The sequence below is a fragment of the Durio zibethinus genome, chromosome 1, assembly GCF_047325235.1.
Source record: "Durio zibethinus cultivar Kanyao isolate XHJ-2024 chromosome 1, ASM4732523v1, whole genome shotgun sequence".
Taxonomy (NCBI): domain Eukaryota; kingdom Viridiplantae; phylum Streptophyta; class Magnoliopsida; order Malvales; family Malvaceae; genus Durio; species Durio zibethinus.
In genome coordinates, this window is record NC_143162.1 from 37,897,916 (window position 1) to 37,916,084 (window position 18,169).

The following is an 18,169-nucleotide window of genomic DNA, read 5'->3' on the forward strand; positions in this document are numbered from 1 at the left end:
TTATCTCCTTCCTTACTACGACTACTATTACTGCTACTTAAAAAATTATTAAAATTAAAATTAAAAATTGTTTTGTTAATGGTATTTTTGTCTTGTCCATTTGCAGTCTTAATATCCTACAAGGCAAAGCACGTGCTGTGACAATAGCCAATGAGAAATTTTTATTTGAATAATTTCTACAGTTGTAATTTAACTTGTAGTCTTGTCGTAATAGAAACCAGTGTTTTTTTATGGATGTTTGCTTCTGAGTAATAAATTTCACAGCTTCTGATGGCCTAATGCTTTAATTGCGAATGAGAACGAGAATGCCAGAACTAGAAGAAGCATTAAAAGCCACCTACAATTTGGATTTTAGTCTCATTCTTTCTGAGAAATTAATTTCGGCTTGAGGATGTCTTGAATAGAGTTCACCTGCTGTAAGTCTGCAACGGATAATTACCTAGTGTTTGCTTGGTAGGGAAGAAGAAAGAAGCAAAGATAAAAAATAAAAAAAAAGGTTTATTTAATGGTTAAGTTATAAAGTCGAAAAATATTATAAATTTTAATCATTAAATTAATAAAATTTTTTATTTTAATTTTTTTATCAAACAAAGTCTTAGTGTTTAGGATTAGGATTCATGAATTTAATTTATGCACCATTCATAAAAATTGACCCGACGTGGAAAATCTATTGAACCGATTATAATTAGATAAATTCTATTTTATGAAAAAAATGGCGAACACTTCTAATTCAATTTAAGTTAATTTATATACAATTGATCAAAATTTAAATGGACCTAAATGGCTATGTAGTTTGAAAATAGGCAAATGCCAAATATTAAAGGTATAATCAATAATTGAAATGGTCCATTTGTACTAATTTGGAGAAACCATTCCAAATGGCTTACCGTCCTTGATTTCACACTTTTAATCACTTCAATTTATTAACATTCAAATAGCATGTGCTACCAACGGCGGTAACAACTCTGGAGTTTGAAGTCTGAATCCCGTTTTTTTTAAAAAAAAAAGAAAGGAAAATTGTAGATTTTTTTAACATAAATTTTCAAATTAGAGGACCACCCATCAAATGTGAAAGAGAGAGAAGTAGAGGGAAAAGCAAAAAAATAAACAAGAGGAGAGTTTCAACATTCAAGTTGCGGGTGGACGTCTGCAAGTTGTCATATGCAGAAGAGGAGGACAAAAGGCTCAGAAGCGGGTTTTAGCTGGCGAGGTTGAGTGTCAAGCTACGTGGGCGCATAACACATTCGCATGACAATAACCAAGAACAGAAGCTGATCTAAAGCCTAAAAATGTGTTGTAGTAGAGGTGGTAACTATTGGATTTACATTCGATTCAATTTAATTTTTTTAAATATTATATAATATTATAAAATTTTAAAATTTAATTTAAATTTAAATTAATTTTTTATTTAATTTAAATTGAATTAAATCAAATTTTATCAATTTGAATTAATTTATCGATTTTTAATTTTTAATTTATATAAATTATTTTAATATATTTAAATAAATTTTAATAAAAATTATTATTTTATTCTATAAAAATTTAAAAAATATATAATTTAATTTAATTTGATTTTTTTATTTACGATTTAAAATTTAATTTAAATCTAATATATATTTAATATTTAAATTTGATATAAATTGAATACAAAAATTAATTTATATCCAATTATATATTATAATTTTAAATTAATTTTCAAAATTTTTTTTTCCACCCCTAATTCGTAGATTTGGCTGTAGCAAGAAATCACGTGGAAGATCCGTTTAAAATTAATGCAGCTTTATCATACTTGTACTTTTCTATCTGAAAAAAAAAAAAGACCAGAGAAATAAAACAAATTCCAAAAGATACTTTTTCTCCATTGGATCTGTGAATATTTCTGCCTTTCTTTGTTTAGCTTACAAAGGAAGCAAACACCATCCCCTTTTTCCTTTTTTTTTTTTATACTAATAATTTTTAATTCATTAATCACGTGTATTTTTCCCCTAAGTTCTGTGAGATGAACAGCCCAAACTAGGCTTTAAGCTTAAGATGGCCAAAAAAAGGCGTTAAGCTTAAGGAGAACGTGTCTTCCAGGTCCGCCGCCGTGGCAATCATTGCACAGAGCAAAGGGCTTCGAGCCTTTATGCTGCTTCTGTTGATAGCCCTTGAATCCAGGAACTCAGAAATATGACATGTGCATATAGCCACCACGTTCAAGGAAGGGCTAAAGGCTTTCAGCCTTTGATCCAAGATGTCGTTCCACACAGCCGATGAAATTTTCTGAAGGTCCACTCGTCCAATCTTGCATGCGGGATCATGGGAAGACAGATGAATGTTTTTCTTCCCTCGAGCACAATGATGCTCAACTCCGGGCTGGGCCAAACTTCGAAAATCTTTTGGGCAGGGTGGCTGAATACTGATGGACCTAAAGAACGCCATTTATGATAAAGTGTACAACTATAAAAAGTATTACAGAATAATCAAATAAATAAACTAATCGATAATGTATAATTTAACTAAACAAATTTAATATAAATTTAAACCAAATGTACAGATAATAAAACTTAAACGTAAAATCTCAAGAATTTAAGATTTTTACCTTACCATTAAGCCAATTCCTCATTGGCTTTTGCTGGGGCTTGAAAGTGGCTTATTTACAAATTTCAAAACCATGAAATTGAGCTTCAATCCTACCATACTATTCTTTGGGATACAAGGTAATCTTGGTTAGCTCAGCTTTGTAGATAGTAACATACTCCTATTGTTTTTGGGCTTCGAATTGTATCTGCTGCCGACGCAATTTTATGTAGGATCTACCTGAGAAAGGTGTCTAATAATCCACAGAAAAAATTGTGGCAGAGCTGTGGTCCTAAGAAAGGACGTTTTAGACACCAAAGATTGTTGCTATTGTTGTTTTTTACGTTTATCTGGTTTGCTGCTCAAACTTGGCTGCCTAATTCTCACCTCTCTTGTACCACTGCCTTTTTTTAGATAAAACTTCTATTATACACAGACGATTTTATGCAAGAACTTTGAAATTTAAAGTTAATAAGTTGAATCCGAAATTTAATTCTATTGATTCATAAAATCATTTAAACATTATTTTATAAATTTATAATTCAAATTTTAACCTTTATAATTTTTTACTGTTTTCATCCCAAGTCTTCTTTCATTAAAAGAAAAATAGTAGTTGGGGGACATTTTTCAAGGCAATTCCCTGATTTCGGCCCTATTGTTTAGATACATCCTGGGGTTGGACCAGAGCCAAAGCAAAGCATAGTTTCTCTGTAGTCATTACTAGTAATAAAACATGGGCCAGAGGTGACACTTTAAACAAACCTTGGAGAAAGAAAACAATGGGTAATCAAGGTTTATGTGGTGCCGAAGATTGAAAAGAAAAAGGATGGATTTATCAAACCAAAGATGCAATTAGTTCAAGTGATTTAAAGTGTAAACCTAGTCAAAGAAATGACAAAGAATTAAAGCCATAAAACAATTTCCCAAAGAGAGGATTTTCTATTGGTAATCCGACTGAATGAGCCAACCCAAGCTTGCACGCTTCGAAGTGTCATCACAATGTGCACTACTCCAACGATCCATTGTTTGAAGATTTTTATTTTTCTTTTTATCTTCAGTGGCCATATTACCCTTTGCCAGGTCTTGCAAGCTACGCGTTCTTGATTCTTTCACCTTACTCCTTGGCTTCTTTCTTCACTTTTCGGTTTTGAAAATAAAGGCCAAAAAAGCGTGGTTAAAGCTACAACATGTGATATTGCTTCTATGTTTTGTCAGCCAGAAGACCAATCAATTTACGCTGGACCCTACAGCCGCCTAACATTGAGTTTGTTCTGATTTGTCAGTCATTTCTCCAAGTTGACAGCAAGCTTCACCAAACAGTGAAATGGACATGCAAGACAGTGATATAAAACGGCAAAGTCTACACTCCACTTATTCTTTAAATTAACGTCGTCCTTGACTACTTTCTTGCTTTGAAAGAGTTTGCTTGTAGATTGAGAGAGCTAGCTTTAGTTTTATCCTTTAGGTGTTTCTCTCATTAGCTTTTAGTTTGAGAGACAAGTGGGGAGAGAGAGAGAGAGATAGCAATGGAGAAGCTGTCCGGGCTGAGCCACCTCTTCATGACAATCTTCCTTCACAACTTCGCCACATTTATGGTGATTCCTGCCATCACAGATGTTACAATGGCCGCGCTTTGTCCTGGAAGAGATGAATGCTCTCTCGCCATTTACATCTCCGGATTTCAACTTGCGGTAAATGTCATTTTTCAAGTTTTACTTCTTTTCTGCTTATGTTCAAACCTTTCTCTGCTAATCAATGGCCTTTTGCATTGTCAACCAAAAATGTTAAGATGCATGTAGCATGTAGGGTTCTTAATTAATTGATAGTCAATTAGTTGCATTCCAGTTTCCCCCGAGGGTCTTCACTTGAAGGTTTTGGTTAACTGTTAATTGGAAATGTCTAGATTGCAAAGTACAATTGAGTAAACAGTTAACCATTAGGAAGCAGAAACTTCATCCTCGGAGGAGCATATGACAAATCCCAGAAAGTTAAAACTCTGTTTTGTCTCACTCACTTAACGAAATTTCCCTTCAATTTCAAGGAGTCGCTTTTTATTTTTAGCCGTTTTGGTTACACTCCAAGTATATGTGGACCAATGGCCAAGCTCTATCCGCCTTGTGGTACGATTTTTCACTTAAAACAGAGTAAATAAGGTAATCAGCTTAAAAAAAAAAAAAAAAAGCTCCGTGCATTTTTTTTTAATTAAAAAACAATGAATGTACAGAGTTCAAATGAAGTAAATATTGTTAAACATAAACTCTAATAAACCATTAGTTACTTGAAGTCAAACTTGGGTACATTAAACTCTTTCTCCAATTCATAGGGGCCTCTATTTTCTATTACTCATGTTTACTAAGTAGGGCCATTGGAGTTTATCCAAATTAAATATGAAAAAGATAAATGTATGGTCCAGTAAATCGCAAGCAATGTGTCCTTATCATTGATCGTTTTAAGTGTTGCCAGAATGATAATTCAAGTAATTGAAAATATTGACATTGATGATTCATCCCTATAAAAAATGGAAAAGGAAAAGAAAGAAAAAGAAACATGGATAAAGAACTTAATCAACTATTTACTGGGCCAGCGACTCGTTTTTGAGTGGGTTGGTCTAGTTTTCAGCGGCGTTCAAGGCCTGCTGCTTGGACTTAGTTCTTAATTTCCTCCCCTGTACTGTCACTTAAATAATTACAGCGGTGAATTTGACATGCACCCAATGGCCAGCTTACGTCAATTGCGAGATTTCAAAGCGAGGTGTCTAATATCTTGAATTCCACTACTTTCTTTGCCTGGTTCAACCGTTCAAGCTTTTTCTCGCAGCTTCAGAGAGGAAGCTTTTTCTTCTGATCTCCCTTTTACTTTTGTCTTGCTTAGAAGCCTGAGAGAAAGAGAGATATAGAGAGATGGAAAAGTTACCGGCTTTGAGCCATCTTTGTTTCACATTCTTTCTACATAATTTCGCAACGTTCATGACGATTCCTGTCACGGTAGATGTTACCATGTCCGCTCTTTGTCCTGGAAAACTTGAATGCTCACTTGCAATTTATCTCACAGGATTTCAACAAGCGGTACTCTTCCCTGTCACTTTGTTTTCTTCAAAACTAATTGTATTTATGTTATTTTCATGACATTTATGGTAATTTAGATACTTGAACGTTACCATTTCTGCATTCTAAATCAAAACCCAACAATTTCAGAACAATATCTGTTTTTTCCATTTGTCAATGTTGTTCAGTTAGTTATAATTTTCAGGGACAAAGTAACAGATGTTCATTTCATGATGGCTAAAGTTGCAGGTTCCTAGCATGTGACTCTTTAGCATACAGACAGATTTTGAGATTAATGCAATGAAAATTCCCCTCGGTTTCAGGGAAACAAGCGAGTGTGGACAAAGTGTGACTGCGACTCGCAAGGACTTGCAATCACATTTTTCAGCCATCTTATTAAATTCTTTTGAAATAACCGTCTTATTAATGTTAGATGTTGCATTGTTTCACTGTTTCTTACTTTGCTTTTGTTCCTGTTCGTCTTTCTTTTTTTAAGTTTTTAATCTATCTGTAAATCCTATGATTTAAAAAGACATTACGTATCTATAAATTCGCTGTTTTTGTTCGTTTTTCATGAACCGGCACACTTTTTTTTTTAAGAAAATTGCATATGCTATTGCTGGTCTACACTTGTCTTTTTTATTGGGTTTACTATACACTTGTCATCTACTGTACTCATTTGCTTTTGGGCTAACAAAGGCAACGTTATGATCCATTCATTTTTCACCTTTTATTTGATTGATCTCATATTTGAACTAAAATTAATTACTTGTATTTACATAAAAAATGCCATTAATGTTCTAAAATTTCCCATATATACATAAAGGAACATACTATTTATGCAGATTATTGGGCTGGGATCGCTTGTGGTGATGCCTCTTGTTGGTACTCTCTCCGACAAGTATGGAAGGAAGGCTTTGCTTACAGTCCCCATGACTCTCACCATATTTCCTTTAGGTATGCAAATTGCAAAGCAATATTTGATTTTTATAAATATGTGCATCAATGACCTACTTCCTCAATGAAAACAGTACTCACCATGTTCATTACTGGTTATACAGTCTTCCTTAATTAGTATGATCCGAAAAGGAATATGCTGCAACCATAAAATAAATGATTTCCTTTTTACTTGAACAAGCAATCGAAGGTAGATTCTAGGAGTAGTTTCTGATCGAACAGATATAATAACCACTCTTAGACTTTTACAACCGAAACTGACAATGCAATGTAGCATTTGTTGGGAAATGCTGTTACGTGATGGGAAATTAAAACCATATAGGAAAAATTTTCAAATGACGTACGTGCCTTTATTAGAAATCAACATCTATGAAGCAAAAGAGGAAACATGGAGGAGTGGCAATGAAAGCCTTAGCAAACCCCCTACCCCCCCCCCCCCCCCCCCCCGGGGGGACCCTTTTTCATTTCTAATATCATATATCAAATTTCTTCATTGAATAATGAATGCATTAACTCTATGATCAAATCTACAATAAGTAGTTGATAAGATTTGTTTCCACTTCACCATCGGTAGTATGTCGGGGCCTACCACATGGTGCAGGACATTTTCAGGTAGGACTCCTAAATTATTACATTGCGATTAGACAGATCCCAAATTGTAAAGCATGTATAAAGAAAAACTGAGGGGTGAAAAGTGATTTATGATGTAGCAAATTGCAAATGTTCAAAGAGTGGTTTGCTGAGGTAGGATCGTTATTGACGACAAAATTTTTACATGGAAATGACGTATTCTTCTTTTTGGCAGCCATATTGGCTTACAGTAGAACGAGGGGCTTCTTTTATGCCTACTACGTACTCAAGATTCTCACTGCCATGTTTTGTGAAGGAAGCGTCCACTGTCTCGCTATCGCTTACGTGGTAAACATCCTCTCTTTCCCTCACTGAATGGGGCCTTCGAAGGCTGCTATTAAGCCCATGTAGTTTGGTCTCATGTTAAGTTATGGTCCAGTTCGAAGTTCAGGATTTCAGACTGTTGCTTATCCAAGGATAATGGACATGGGTTTGCCCTTGGGCTCATCCTTTGTCCGTTTATCCCAAGCCGACGGTCTTTTCACAATTCCCCCACGATTCCCCTTCCATCTGGTGTTTTGTTGGTCTGAAGTTTGAGTTGTTTTCAGGCAGACAATGTTCCGGAAGGGCAACGAGCATCAACTTTTGGGATCCTTTCTGGCATTGGGTCTTGTGCCTTTGTCTGCGGAACTCTGTCTACCCGTTTTCTCTCAACTGCTTCCACTTTCCAGGTATCTCTTTTCTCTCCTCTTTCTTCTTTTTCTCTAATGCAAATCGTTCCCAATGAACCGAACTCGATTATATCCTTAATCAGGTTGCAACAGCAATGGCGATGCTGTCAGCGGTCTACATGAGGATTTTCCTCCCAGATTCCATCATAAATGATGATCTTTCTACTCCAATTATCTCGAAAGGAAAACTTGATGATGGTATTGTTAATCCGGATGAGGAGTCAGGCAAGAAAATGCAGATGTTTAAAACTATGCCTTCAATAGAGGATATGCTTGCATTGTTGAAGAGCAGGTACGTAAAATTTCCCTTCAACACCTAGTACCTTCTCATCTCTTTTATCTATGCCTTTGTTTTTTAAATTGATAAAAGGGTTTACTTTTTGGATACTTCTTTGAATGAGCACCTGATGTTCTTAACTTAATGGAAACAATATGCAGCTTGACATTTTCACAAGCGGCAATTGTTTCATTTTTCAGCAATCTTGCTGATGTGGGTCTCCATGCTTCATTACTGGTACATTTCTAATCCCATATGAACTGGACAAAAACGCTTTGGTTCTCATTGAAACATTAGCTGTGGCTATAAGTGTGGGTTCAAAAGTTGTCACTTGCAAATCTATCAATCATCAATACATTTATTTCAATTTTACTTTTTTTTTTTGTTTAATAAGTTTAATAATCAGTTTCATGAATTTGACCAATGTTACCATTTCAACTATTATAATAAAACAGGAACATAAAATTTTGTGCTTGCAATAGGTTTTGATGTATGTCATAAAGAATTTTGTATAAGTGAAGTATTTGACTCCAATTGAGACGAACCAATTGAAATTTCCTGTGCAGTACTATTTAAAGGCCAGGTTTCACTTCAACAAAGATCAGTTTGCTGATTTAATGGTCATTACTGGGGTTGCAGGGACTATATCCCAGGCATGACATTTTTGTTCTGGCTTTTTAGTCATTTGATTCTTCTTTCATTTATTTGCAATTTTCCTGTTGACCTGAAATTGAAAGCCATCTTGCAGCTGCTTCTCATGCCCATACTAGCTCCTGCTCTCGGAGAGGAGAGATTGCTGTCAATAGGACTTTTCTTTAACTGCGCACATGTAAGCTATATGTTCCATTGATATTTTACAGATTTTTTTCGACCATATGATTATTTTGATATGATCTTGTGCATAAACAGTTATAATTATATTGTGTCCTATTTCTTTATTTAATAAGTTATGGGCTTGAATGCAGATGATCTTCTATAGCATTGCATGGTCCTTCTGGGTAATTATTGTAACTTAACTGAAATTCAAAATTTTTTTTGCCTTCAATTCTTAATATGATCAATTGTCCTTTTGCTTCAACCAGCTTAAGGTCTACCTTACTATGGTCAATACTTTTGTAAAATGGCAGGTACCTTATACCGCAGCTGTGTTCTCCTTATTCTATGTTTTTTCACAGCCATGTGTAAGTTTGTTACTTCATAAATATTACAAAATCTTCAACATATCTTCTAGCATATTTTATGATTGAATTTTATTTTAAAATACGCAGATACGGAGCATCATATCTAAACAAGTTGGGCCCTATGAACAGGTATTATTTGGAAGATCAGATTTTTATGACAGCATTTTAGCATAAGTCTTGTGAAGAAAATAAAGGCCTTTTCCTTTTCCATGGTGTAATTGATAGGGAGCTTGTAACCCTGTTCCAGACAAGTTTTATATTGTCAGACACATCAAATATAAAGTCTGAGAAATTTTACTTGAGAATATAATGGCAAATCTAAGAAACAGAAAGTAAGCAGGTAGAACTGAAGTTTGATTATCAAATATTTGATCTGAATATGCCAAGTATGTATCTTTTTCAGCAGATAGTTCCCTTCTTAAGAACTATCCACCTTTTTTGATTAGATCTTTTGGTTTTATTTCGTGTTTGTTAAAACAGACTTATGACTTATTTTGATTAATTCCTTTGGTTTTATTTCTGAGTTTGTTAAGACAGACTAATTAATGCCTGTTTCCTTTTGACCCTTTTTCAGGGGAAGGCTCAAGGGTTCATTTCAGGCATAGGTTCCTTTGCCAATGTTGCTTCTCCCTTGGTTTTCTCCCCTCTAACAGGTTAACTGAAACTCAATTGAGTTCATCCTTAGGCTCTTTAATTTAAGACTGACACAGTTAACTCATTCTGCCAGCTTTGTTCCTGTCAGAAGGAGCACCGTTTTATTTCCCTGGATTCAGTATTATGTGTGTTGGGTTTGCCTCGGTAAGAACATTATTAAATGATGATGAGTTTTCTTTTCATCTATGCAATAGACTGTAGACATGTTATGGTTTGGTCACATTTCCCTCCTTGGAGTTTTAAAATGCAGCCCTGCAGTCTTTTTTTATCTGCTTTGGGGCAGGTGCAACCAAGGATGTGCACAAATGCAATCCATTAATGCTCGTGCTGCCAAAACCATTCTACTCATCCACGATTCAACGAAACCTATAACAACATTAGATTGTTAGATAATGTTCTTTGTTTGATAAAGGCATCAGAGCAGAAGTGTCCATTGATTTTGCAAATTTAGGTTTCTTTCTTGGATTGTGGGTACAGTTACTAACAGAGAATTTTTACTGTAGATGATAGCCTTTGTCCAGAGTCTCATGATAAGGGCTATTCCTCCAGTTTCAACTTCTGAAAGAGTTGGCAATTGCAACATGGAAGCCTAGCTAGCAAGGAATGTGTGTTCCAAGCCCTGAATCATTCCTTACTCGACTTCGTTATTATTCTCAAAAATCTTTCAACAGTACGTATATATTAGTAGTAACCACTAGAAATGTTGCAGTAGATTTTCTCAAGTTGAAACGTTCCTTCCTTTATGCAAGCTGTAGCTTTCAAACCATTTCACTCGGTATATATAGATATAGAGCCTGCTCGTCGGTGCTGCAGAAAGGAGCCTTATATCAGTTGCATCTGCAAGAGACACGCTGAATGCTGGTACCTCGTTCCAAAGCACATCAATTATGATTTTTGCTACTTTTTTGGGGATTGGCTCATCCTATTAATGTTTTTATATCATTAAAATTGGGATTATCCCGTGAACTTTGTATTATAGTTAGTTTTAACTAGTAGCTAGAGAAAGACAAGCATGTTGGCTAGCTTGGCATGAAATGAAGCTCTCCTGCAGGAGAAATGCAAGAATTGGGGGCATGAGCAAATATAATGATATTCTTATTTATGTTCTTGTCAAATTTATCACAAAAAGTGTGAAAAACCCTTAATGAAAACGATTGTGTAAAACTTCACTGTATGGATATTTTTTTAAAATGCAAGGTCTAACGTCCCTCATAAATCAAATGAAAGAAAAATGGGAGAAAAAAAGCTAGTTGTGGTGGCATTCATTGTGATTTGTTTGATTCAAACTTAGCTTGTTCATTCGGATGGTGAATGAATAAAATACAATTTCTCCCTAACTTGCTAAAGCAAACTTAAACGTATCAAATTAATGCCTGAACAAAATCTCAAATGTTATAGATGTCTGAAGAAGTTGAAAGTAAGTGAAGTATGCGTAATCAGTAACAGACCAACCAATGGAAGCTCGACAACAATAAGCAAAAGTCTCGTTTTTGCCGCCGTTCCCTTAAACCATTCTTCCATTCATGTAATAACCAGTAGTAATACAAGTGAAAATATCAATAAATAAGAGAGAAAAAACAATTTGGATCTTCTCTTCCTACAATGGAGTCATGGGAATCCCACCCACCCTCTAATAACTTTTCAACCACTGGTAATTCGCATTTCTCACTATCTTTGTGTTTTATTGTTAGATAAGGAAATTTCAGACATAATTACATTTTCCTTTTTTTGTTTAGACTTTGTTAGTTGGAATTGGAAGGCAAAGCAAATTTAAAACACCAAATTGACAAGGAGAAGCGACTAATCTGCACCTTCGCGTGAAAGCCTCAAGGCAGCATTATCCCGTGTAGGTGTAGTAGCTTTGAAAACGTCGGCTTTGACGCTGCCACCATGTGGCTGACAACCATGAAATGTTGAAGCCTATCCTTTCCATCAATGTATTGCAGTTTAGTTTTAGCTCCCAACGCCTCTACATCTGTCAACAGGTCGCTCAACCACATCTCAGTCCTTCTAACTTTTCCTAAAAAATGCTCCCAAAAATGGTGCTTGATTTGCTCGTTCCAACTTAATTTTGATTCAATTTGTCCTGATTGTGGAACTTCCTCTTTTGTTTTTCTTGCTAGTATTATAAAGCTTGGCCTCTTCAGAGCCTTGCCTTGCAAAACTACTTTCTTTGAGAACCAGAGAATCAGACAAGAACTTGACCTTATTCTTTAAAACATAATAAAAATAAAGCAATTGGACCCGAAATTTCGCAAAATCTCATAAATTAAGTATCTTAAACAACGCATAACCCGCACATGAATGGCAGCCACGCGTATCTTTGAACTATTTTTTCTGCATAAATAATAAACAACATCATTAACGTAACATAACAAAGAAAAGAAATCCGTCAGGTTATTGTTTTCTGTTTTTGTCAGGGCCTCCGGTTCTTGCCGTTGGCTTTGGTCGGAGAAAACAAACCCAATTCTGCCGTTTTGAAACTAACACCTGTTTTGCAGTACGCGGCAGTAAGTTTGTTCCGCCTCCGGTTATAGCCAACAGCGAAAAAACTTCACAAAATTAAAAACCAAAAGGAAAAAAAAAAAAAAAGACCTGACTCTTCTTTTTACCTATGACTTACCTACCTTTTACATTGCTATTTATCAACTTAATTTTCACATTCCCTTTTGAATAAATATTGTATCTTGATTTGATTCAATGGCGGACGATATCTCAGATTCAGTTGTATGGTTGCATGGCGATCTTGATTTGAAAATCGTTGAGGCTCGATGCTTGCCGAACATGGATTTACTCACGGAGCGTCTGCGTCGATGTTTCACCGCATTTGAAATGTGTCGAGCCCCGTTTAGACGAAAGAACAATCACCACCACCGTAAGATCATCACCAGCGACCCTTACGTAACGGTCTGCTTAGCCGGTGCAACGGTGGCACGAACGCGCGTGATTTCAAATTCCCAGCAGCCGGTTTGGAACGAGCGGTTCAAAATCCCCCTGGCCCACCCAGCATCATGCATCGAGTTTTATGTTAAGGATAATGACGTGTTCGGCGCTGATTTGATCGGAGTCGCTACGGTGCCAGCGGTTAAGGTTCTCATCGGTGAAACGGTTAGCGGTTGGTTCCCTGTAATCAGCTCTTATGGAAAACCACCTAAGCCTGACTGCGCGGTTCACCTGGAAATGAGATTCATCAAATGCGAAGAAATCCCATTTTACAGATACGGAATGGCGGCAAACCCATCGGAATTCGGAATCGGAAACTGTTATTTTCCGGTCCGGCATGGGGGTTCCATAACTTTATACCAAGACGCGCACGTGAATGAATCGATGGTACCAGAGATCGAATTGGAGAACGGAACCGTGTTTAAGCACGAGCCGTGTTGGGAAGATATCTGTCATGCAATTCTAGAGGCGCATCATTTGGTTTACATCGTCGGATGGTCGATTTTTCAGCAGGTGAAGCTTGTAAGAGAGCCGACACGGCCGTTGCCCAGTGGTGGGAATTTGAGTTTGGGGGAATTGCTTAAGTACAAGTCACAAGAAGGGGTTAGAGTTTTGCTGTTGGTTTGGGATGACAAGACTTCCCATAGCAAGTTTTTCATTAAAACGGTAAGGATTTTCCTTGTTCTGTTTTGTGAGATATTCCAACATTTTTGTCTTGTCTTTGGTCTTTGCTGATGTTAGCTTTTGCAAAGTCATCGTCTTTTTACTATTTCTTTGTTTCTAGATTCTGCGTCAGGCTTTACATCTGAATGATAACGGGTATGAATTTTGGAAAGTTGATTTTTTTTTTAATAAACCCTAAAGAAGAAAACTTTGTCAATGATTTGTTTGGCTTTTGTTCAAAGATTCTAGCTTTTTGCCTTTCATTACCGGGCTGCTTTTAAAATTGAAGCTCCATCGTTTGAGAAAGTGACTTTTTAGTTTAATGTTTATTGGGATTCTTTCTGGGGACCAGGCTTATCCGTTTCTGGAAAATGGAAATCAAACGCTATATATATATATATATTGGCCTGCATATCTGTTGTGTATTTGTTTTTTCTGTTGATTGAGGCTAGATTTTTAACACGGAAAATGTTTGAATGCAGGCGGGAGTGATGCAAACTCATGATGAAGAAACTCGGAAGTTTTTCAAGCACTCTTCTGTTTCATGTGTGTTGTCCCCTCGTTATGCCAGCAGTAAGCTTAGCATTTTCAAGCAACAGGCATGCTTTATGCTATGGTCCAATTCTTCTTATTACACGTTTTACATCATTACTGCTGACTACTAAATAGCGAAATAGTAATAATTCTTTCTGAAGAGAAGAAGTTATTAGTAGGAACTGAAGGATGTACTCACTTCAGTGTGGTTTGTAATCCAGGTTGTTGGAACCCTTTTTACACACCACCAGAAATGTGTGATTGTGGATTCACAAGCATCTGGAAACAATCGAAAGATCACTGCTTTTTTAGGAGGTCTGGACCTTTGTGATGGTCGCTATGATACACCTCAACATCGACTATTTCAGGATCTTAATACTGTGTTTCGAGATGATTATCACAACCCAACATTTTCTGTGAGTATATTCATTATTATGAGTTTGTCAAGTATTTGATTTAATCTGCTAAATTGAAATATGTGGTTAATTAGCCAATGAACTAGGACTTCACCCTGTTCTGCACAAATGTACTGTTACTATCTCCACCTAAAAGTACTCATCTGTGTTGAACATATATAACCTTCAATTGGTTTAAACAAATTTGAGGTCAATCGCTATTGCTGATTCAGTTTGTTTCATTCTTAGGCAGGAATCAAGGGCCCAAGGCAACCATGGCATGATTTGCATTGTAAGGTTGAAGGGCCTGCTGCTTATGATATTCTTACCAACTTTGAGCAGCGTTGGAGGAAAGCTACAAGATGGTCAGAGTTTGGACGTCGATTCAAAAGGGTTACTAGGTGGCATGATGATTCTTTAATAAAGTTAGAACGAATTTCTTGGATACTAAGCCCTTCTACGACAATCTCAAATGATGATCCTGCATTATGGGTTTCCAAGGAAGGAGATCCAGAGAACTGGCATGTTCAGGTAATTACAGCGTACCTCTTGAAGCAAAGTACTTCAATCTGATCTGACCTTTTGCTGGTTAATTAAATTGGCAGGTTTTCCGTTCTATAGATTCAGGATCTCTGAAAGGGTTTCCTAAGGATGTTTATGAAGCAGAGTCTCAGGTTTTAATTTTTGTTTCCTTTCTGTTTTCTCTCTTTGTGGCAAAGAAACAGTAAGCACATTTCCTCTATTTTGACTAACCATTATACTTTTAGTTTAAATTTGTATTAGATGGTTTGTTTTTTCATTTTTCTGCAATGTGGATTGGCTAATTCCTACCTTATTTTACTGCAGAATCTTGTTTGTGCAAAAAATCTGGTGATAGACAAGAGCATTCAGACAGCATACATCCAGGCAATTAGATCTGCTCAACACTTCATATATATTGAGAACCAATATTTCATTGGATCATCATATGCTTGGCCATCTTACAAAGAAGCAGGTTTTAGAAACATCTATTACTTTTTGCATAATTCTCTCACACTCCAAGCATTTCATTCTGTTTGTCAGAAGTAGATGAGAAAATCATGTTTTGTACAACATAGTTTTTTCCCCTCTTATGACATTTGTGCTTTGTAAGATACATGTTAAGCCATTTTTAATAATGAAATTGTGAATCTAACAACTGGTTTCAATTATCATGAACATTCTTTTCATTATTGTGAAAAGGCTGTTGTTCTTGGTAATTGATGATCGTATATGATAGGAAGTCTAATTTACTAGTATTACTCTTTCGCTCTTTGTTTCTGAGAGATGAGAAGTCCCTTTTTTTTTTTTTTTGGTATTTTTAGGTGCTGAGAATTTAGTTCCCATGGAATTGGCATTGAAGATTGCTAGTAAGATAAGAGCAAAGGAGAGATTTGCAGTGTACATTGTTATACCAATGTGGCCTGAGGGTGTCCCTTCTTCAGCATCTGTGCAAGAAATTCTCTTTTGGCAGGTAATGAGATTAGATTTTTTTCTTTTCCTTTTTCAATCATTTATTACTAGGATGAAATGAATAACTATGTTTTACACTGTTAGTACTATCTCCTAGAATTGGGGAAGAATATAAAATCATCCATGGCAATAACCTGGGTTTTATTCTCTTTATAAAAGTTTTTTAAAGTATTTCACACCAGTGGTTCTAACTTTTAAGAAGCTATTCAAACAATTTCATACTGAGCTTGGGCCAGAGTATCTTATGTTAAGTTCTGACGGTTAGGCACCAAGCTTGAAACTGCCACTGTTATGTTAACTGGCAGTTTACTTCAAGGAAGAATATGATTATTTCTAGTTTGTGTTAGCAATTTGCATTATTCTTATTACTTAGTTTTGTTTTTCAGGGACAAACAATTCAAATGATGTATGGAATCATAGCACAAGAGTTGAAATCCATGCATATTGAGGATTCCCATCCACAAGACTACCTAAATTTCTACTGCCTTGGTAATCGGGAAGAAATTCCCAAAGACTATTTTGGCTCAAGTTCGTCACTCTCGAATAATGGTGACTCGGTAATCAAACAGTACCTCTACCATGTTAATTTAGTTCTATTTTAGTTTATCAACTGTTAGAACTTGATTGTGTTGGCTCAGTTTGGTGGCAAGCTAGAGTGTAACCAAGTTCACTTTTGTTTTCAGCTTTGTTCTTTGGGTTCACTTCTTGTTTTTAGCTTTATGGAACCACTTTCCTTAATTGAATTGACTGTTAGAACTTAATTTGAATTGACGTTTATATGGAGGTAAGAATTTCAAGATAAATCACTATTTTCAGGTTTCAGCTTCACAAAAGTTCCAACGGTTTATGATTTATGTACATGCAAAGGGAATGATAGTGGATGACGAGTATGTGATATTGGGGTCTGCCAATATTAATCAACGATCATTGGCTGGTTCAAGGGACACTGAGATAGCAGTGGGTGCGTATCAACCCTATTACACATGGGGTGAGAGGAAGAGACATCCACGTGGTCAGGTTTGAACCTTCATCCTTGTCATCTGGGCTTTGTCTTTGTACCGTAAGTTTTTACACTTAATTTTTTTACTTTAGGGGATGTCGCAAGACCTAGAATTGCTGGCCAATTGAAGGACCCTGTTTACGTTGTACTTTCTTCTTTTTTTTTTCTCACTTGAGGGGCCTTGTTTTAGTGATTGTTAATGTTTGTGCATACTTGCACCAGCATGCTTGCCAATAAAAGAGGGTTTAAACTTTCATTTATTTTTTTCGGAGTAAATGTTGGGAAGGGGATTTAAACTGGGAAGTGTTTATGGAGAAGTATGACGCGCCAATTAAGTTATGCCTAGACCTTAGAATTTAGTCCAAATATGTGCGCATTGTAATCATGATCTAGTGTTCAGATGCAATTATTAATATATACCTCATAATATTGGAGAAGTGATGTTTATGAATCGATGACCATGCAGGTTTATGGGTACAGAATGTCACTGTGGACTGAACACATGGGAAAGGTGAATGATTTGTTCAAGGAACCTGAAAGTTTGCGTTGCGTGAAGAGTGTGAACAATATTGCTGAGGATAACTGGAAAAGGTATTCAGACGAGACTTTTACAGAATTACAGGGACACCTGCTCAAATACCCCATTGAGGTGGATAGCAGTGGCAAAGTAAGCCACTTGCCTGGACAAGAGACCTTCCCGGATGTAGGTGGCAAGATCCTTGGAACTCGAACAACGCTTCCTGATGCTCTTACTACTTAGGCTTCAATATTTTTGGAGTTTATATCATTGTATGGGCTCGGTTCAACACCGATGAAGGGGAGACAAAGGTGGGGCAAGTCTAGTTCTTCCTACACACATAGTGCAGATTACGAAGGCATCCCTGGGTTAACACTGGACTGGTATGTAATTACATGCCCATGGTCTATTTAGTGTGAAGCATTAAGCATTGCAATCAGTAAATCAGTACTATTTGGCTTAAAGTTTTGCAATTCCGACACCTTAAGTTTCAGCAGAAAGGTTAAAAGAGTTTCGTTTGGCCAACGGTTTCATAGATAGAGGGCTGCCCTTTGTATGAGTCAGCCAAGTAATCTAGTTGTGTACTGATCCCATGGCACTTCGAAATGCCTATATCTATGTTCGTCCATTTTCTTTCGTTTTGGGGTACCGAA

The 18,169-nt window shown here is 36.2% G+C and overlaps 3 protein-coding genes across 9 annotated transcripts; 2 read left to right on the forward strand and 1 right to left on the reverse strand.

Moving 5' to 3' along the window:
* Positions 1 to 1,840: 1,840 nt before the first annotated feature.
* Positions 1,841 to 2,758, reverse strand: LOC149520627 (uncharacterized). The gene is made up of 2 exons (XM_089740947.1): positions 2,582 to 2,758; positions 1,841 to 2,407 (listed from the first exon to the last, which is right to left on the reverse strand). Exons 1-2 carry the CDS (start codon positions 2,587 to 2,589, stop codon positions 2,014 to 2,016), a joined length of 402 nt encoding a protein of 133 aa, XP_089597073.1. The 5' UTR covers positions 2,590 to 2,758; the 3' UTR covers positions 1,841 to 2,013.
* Positions 2,759 to 3,956: 1,198 nt separating this feature from the next.
* LOC111312852 (uncharacterized) lies at positions 3,957 to 11,075 on the forward strand. 7 transcript variants are annotated; one of them, XR_016326001.1, is made up of 15 exons: positions 3,958 to 4,250; positions 6,449 to 6,560; positions 7,366 to 7,478; positions 7,739 to 7,861; positions 7,945 to 8,153; positions 8,300 to 8,375; positions 8,705 to 8,791; positions 8,887 to 8,967; positions 9,104 to 9,136; positions 9,266 to 9,319; positions 9,407 to 9,448; positions 9,894 to 9,972; positions 10,047 to 10,117; positions 10,477 to 10,643; positions 10,723 to 11,075. XR_016326001.1 is itself a non-coding variant. In XM_022913526.2 (14 exons), the coding sequence occupies exons 1-14, from the start codon at positions 4,086 to 4,088 to the stop codon at positions 10,564 to 10,566; spliced, it is 1,335 nt and encodes a 444-aa protein (XP_022769261.2). In that variant the 5' UTR covers positions 3,958 to 4,085; the 3' UTR covers positions 10,567 to 11,075. The 7 variants fall into 7 exon arrangements, 3 of the variants coding, with proteins under 3 accessions (XP_022769261.2, XP_089597047.1, XP_089597039.1); XR_016326006.1 differs by having other exon boundaries at positions 10,759 to 11,075; XR_016326010.1 differs by lacking the exons at positions 10,477 to 10,643; positions 10,723 to 11,075 and adding an exon at positions 9,545 to 9,705 and having other exon boundaries at positions 3,957 to 4,250; positions 10,047 to 10,093.
* Positions 11,076 to 12,346: 1,271 nt separating this feature from the next.
* LOC111312850 (phospholipase D delta-like) lies at positions 12,347 to 18,152 on the forward strand. Its single transcript, XM_022913522.2, has 10 exons — positions 12,347 to 13,582; positions 14,062 to 14,178; positions 14,335 to 14,529; positions 14,758 to 15,039; positions 15,114 to 15,182; positions 15,355 to 15,502; positions 15,852 to 16,000; positions 16,386 to 16,556; positions 16,816 to 17,016; positions 17,466 to 18,152. The coding sequence occupies exons 1-10, from the start codon at positions 12,674 to 12,676 to the stop codon at positions 17,757 to 17,759; spliced, it is 2,535 nt and encodes an 844-aa protein (XP_022769257.1). The 5' UTR covers positions 12,347 to 12,673; the 3' UTR covers positions 17,760 to 18,152.
* The last annotated feature ends 17 nt before the right edge of the window (positions 18,153 to 18,169 follow it).

Bases quoted from the DNA above. Each gene is read 5' to 3' on its own strand.
- LOC111312852 (XM_022913526.2), top strand. From the start codon at position 4,086: ATGGAGAAGCTGTCCGGGCTGAGCCACCTCTTCATGACAATCTTCCTT. The intron at 9,320-9,406 runs GTAAGTTTGTTA...TAAAATACGCAG, and splicing joins ATGTTTTTTCACAGCCATGT to ATACGGAGCATCATATCTAA. The intron at 10,118-10,476 runs GTAAGAACATTA...TTTTTACTGTAG, and splicing joins TGTGTGTTGGGTTTGCCTCG to ATGATAGCCTTTGTCCAGAG.
- LOC111312850 (XM_022913522.2), top strand. From the start codon at position 12,674: ATGGCGGACGATATCTCAGATTCAGTTGTATGGTTGCATGGCGATCTT. The intron at 14,179-14,334 runs GCATGCTTTATG...TTTGTAATCCAG, and splicing joins TTAGCATTTTCAAGCAACAG to GTTGTTGGAACCCTTTTTAC. The intron at 15,183-15,354 runs GTTTTAATTTTT...ATTTTACTGCAG, and splicing joins TTTATGAAGCAGAGTCTCAG to AATCTTGTTTGTGCAAAAAA.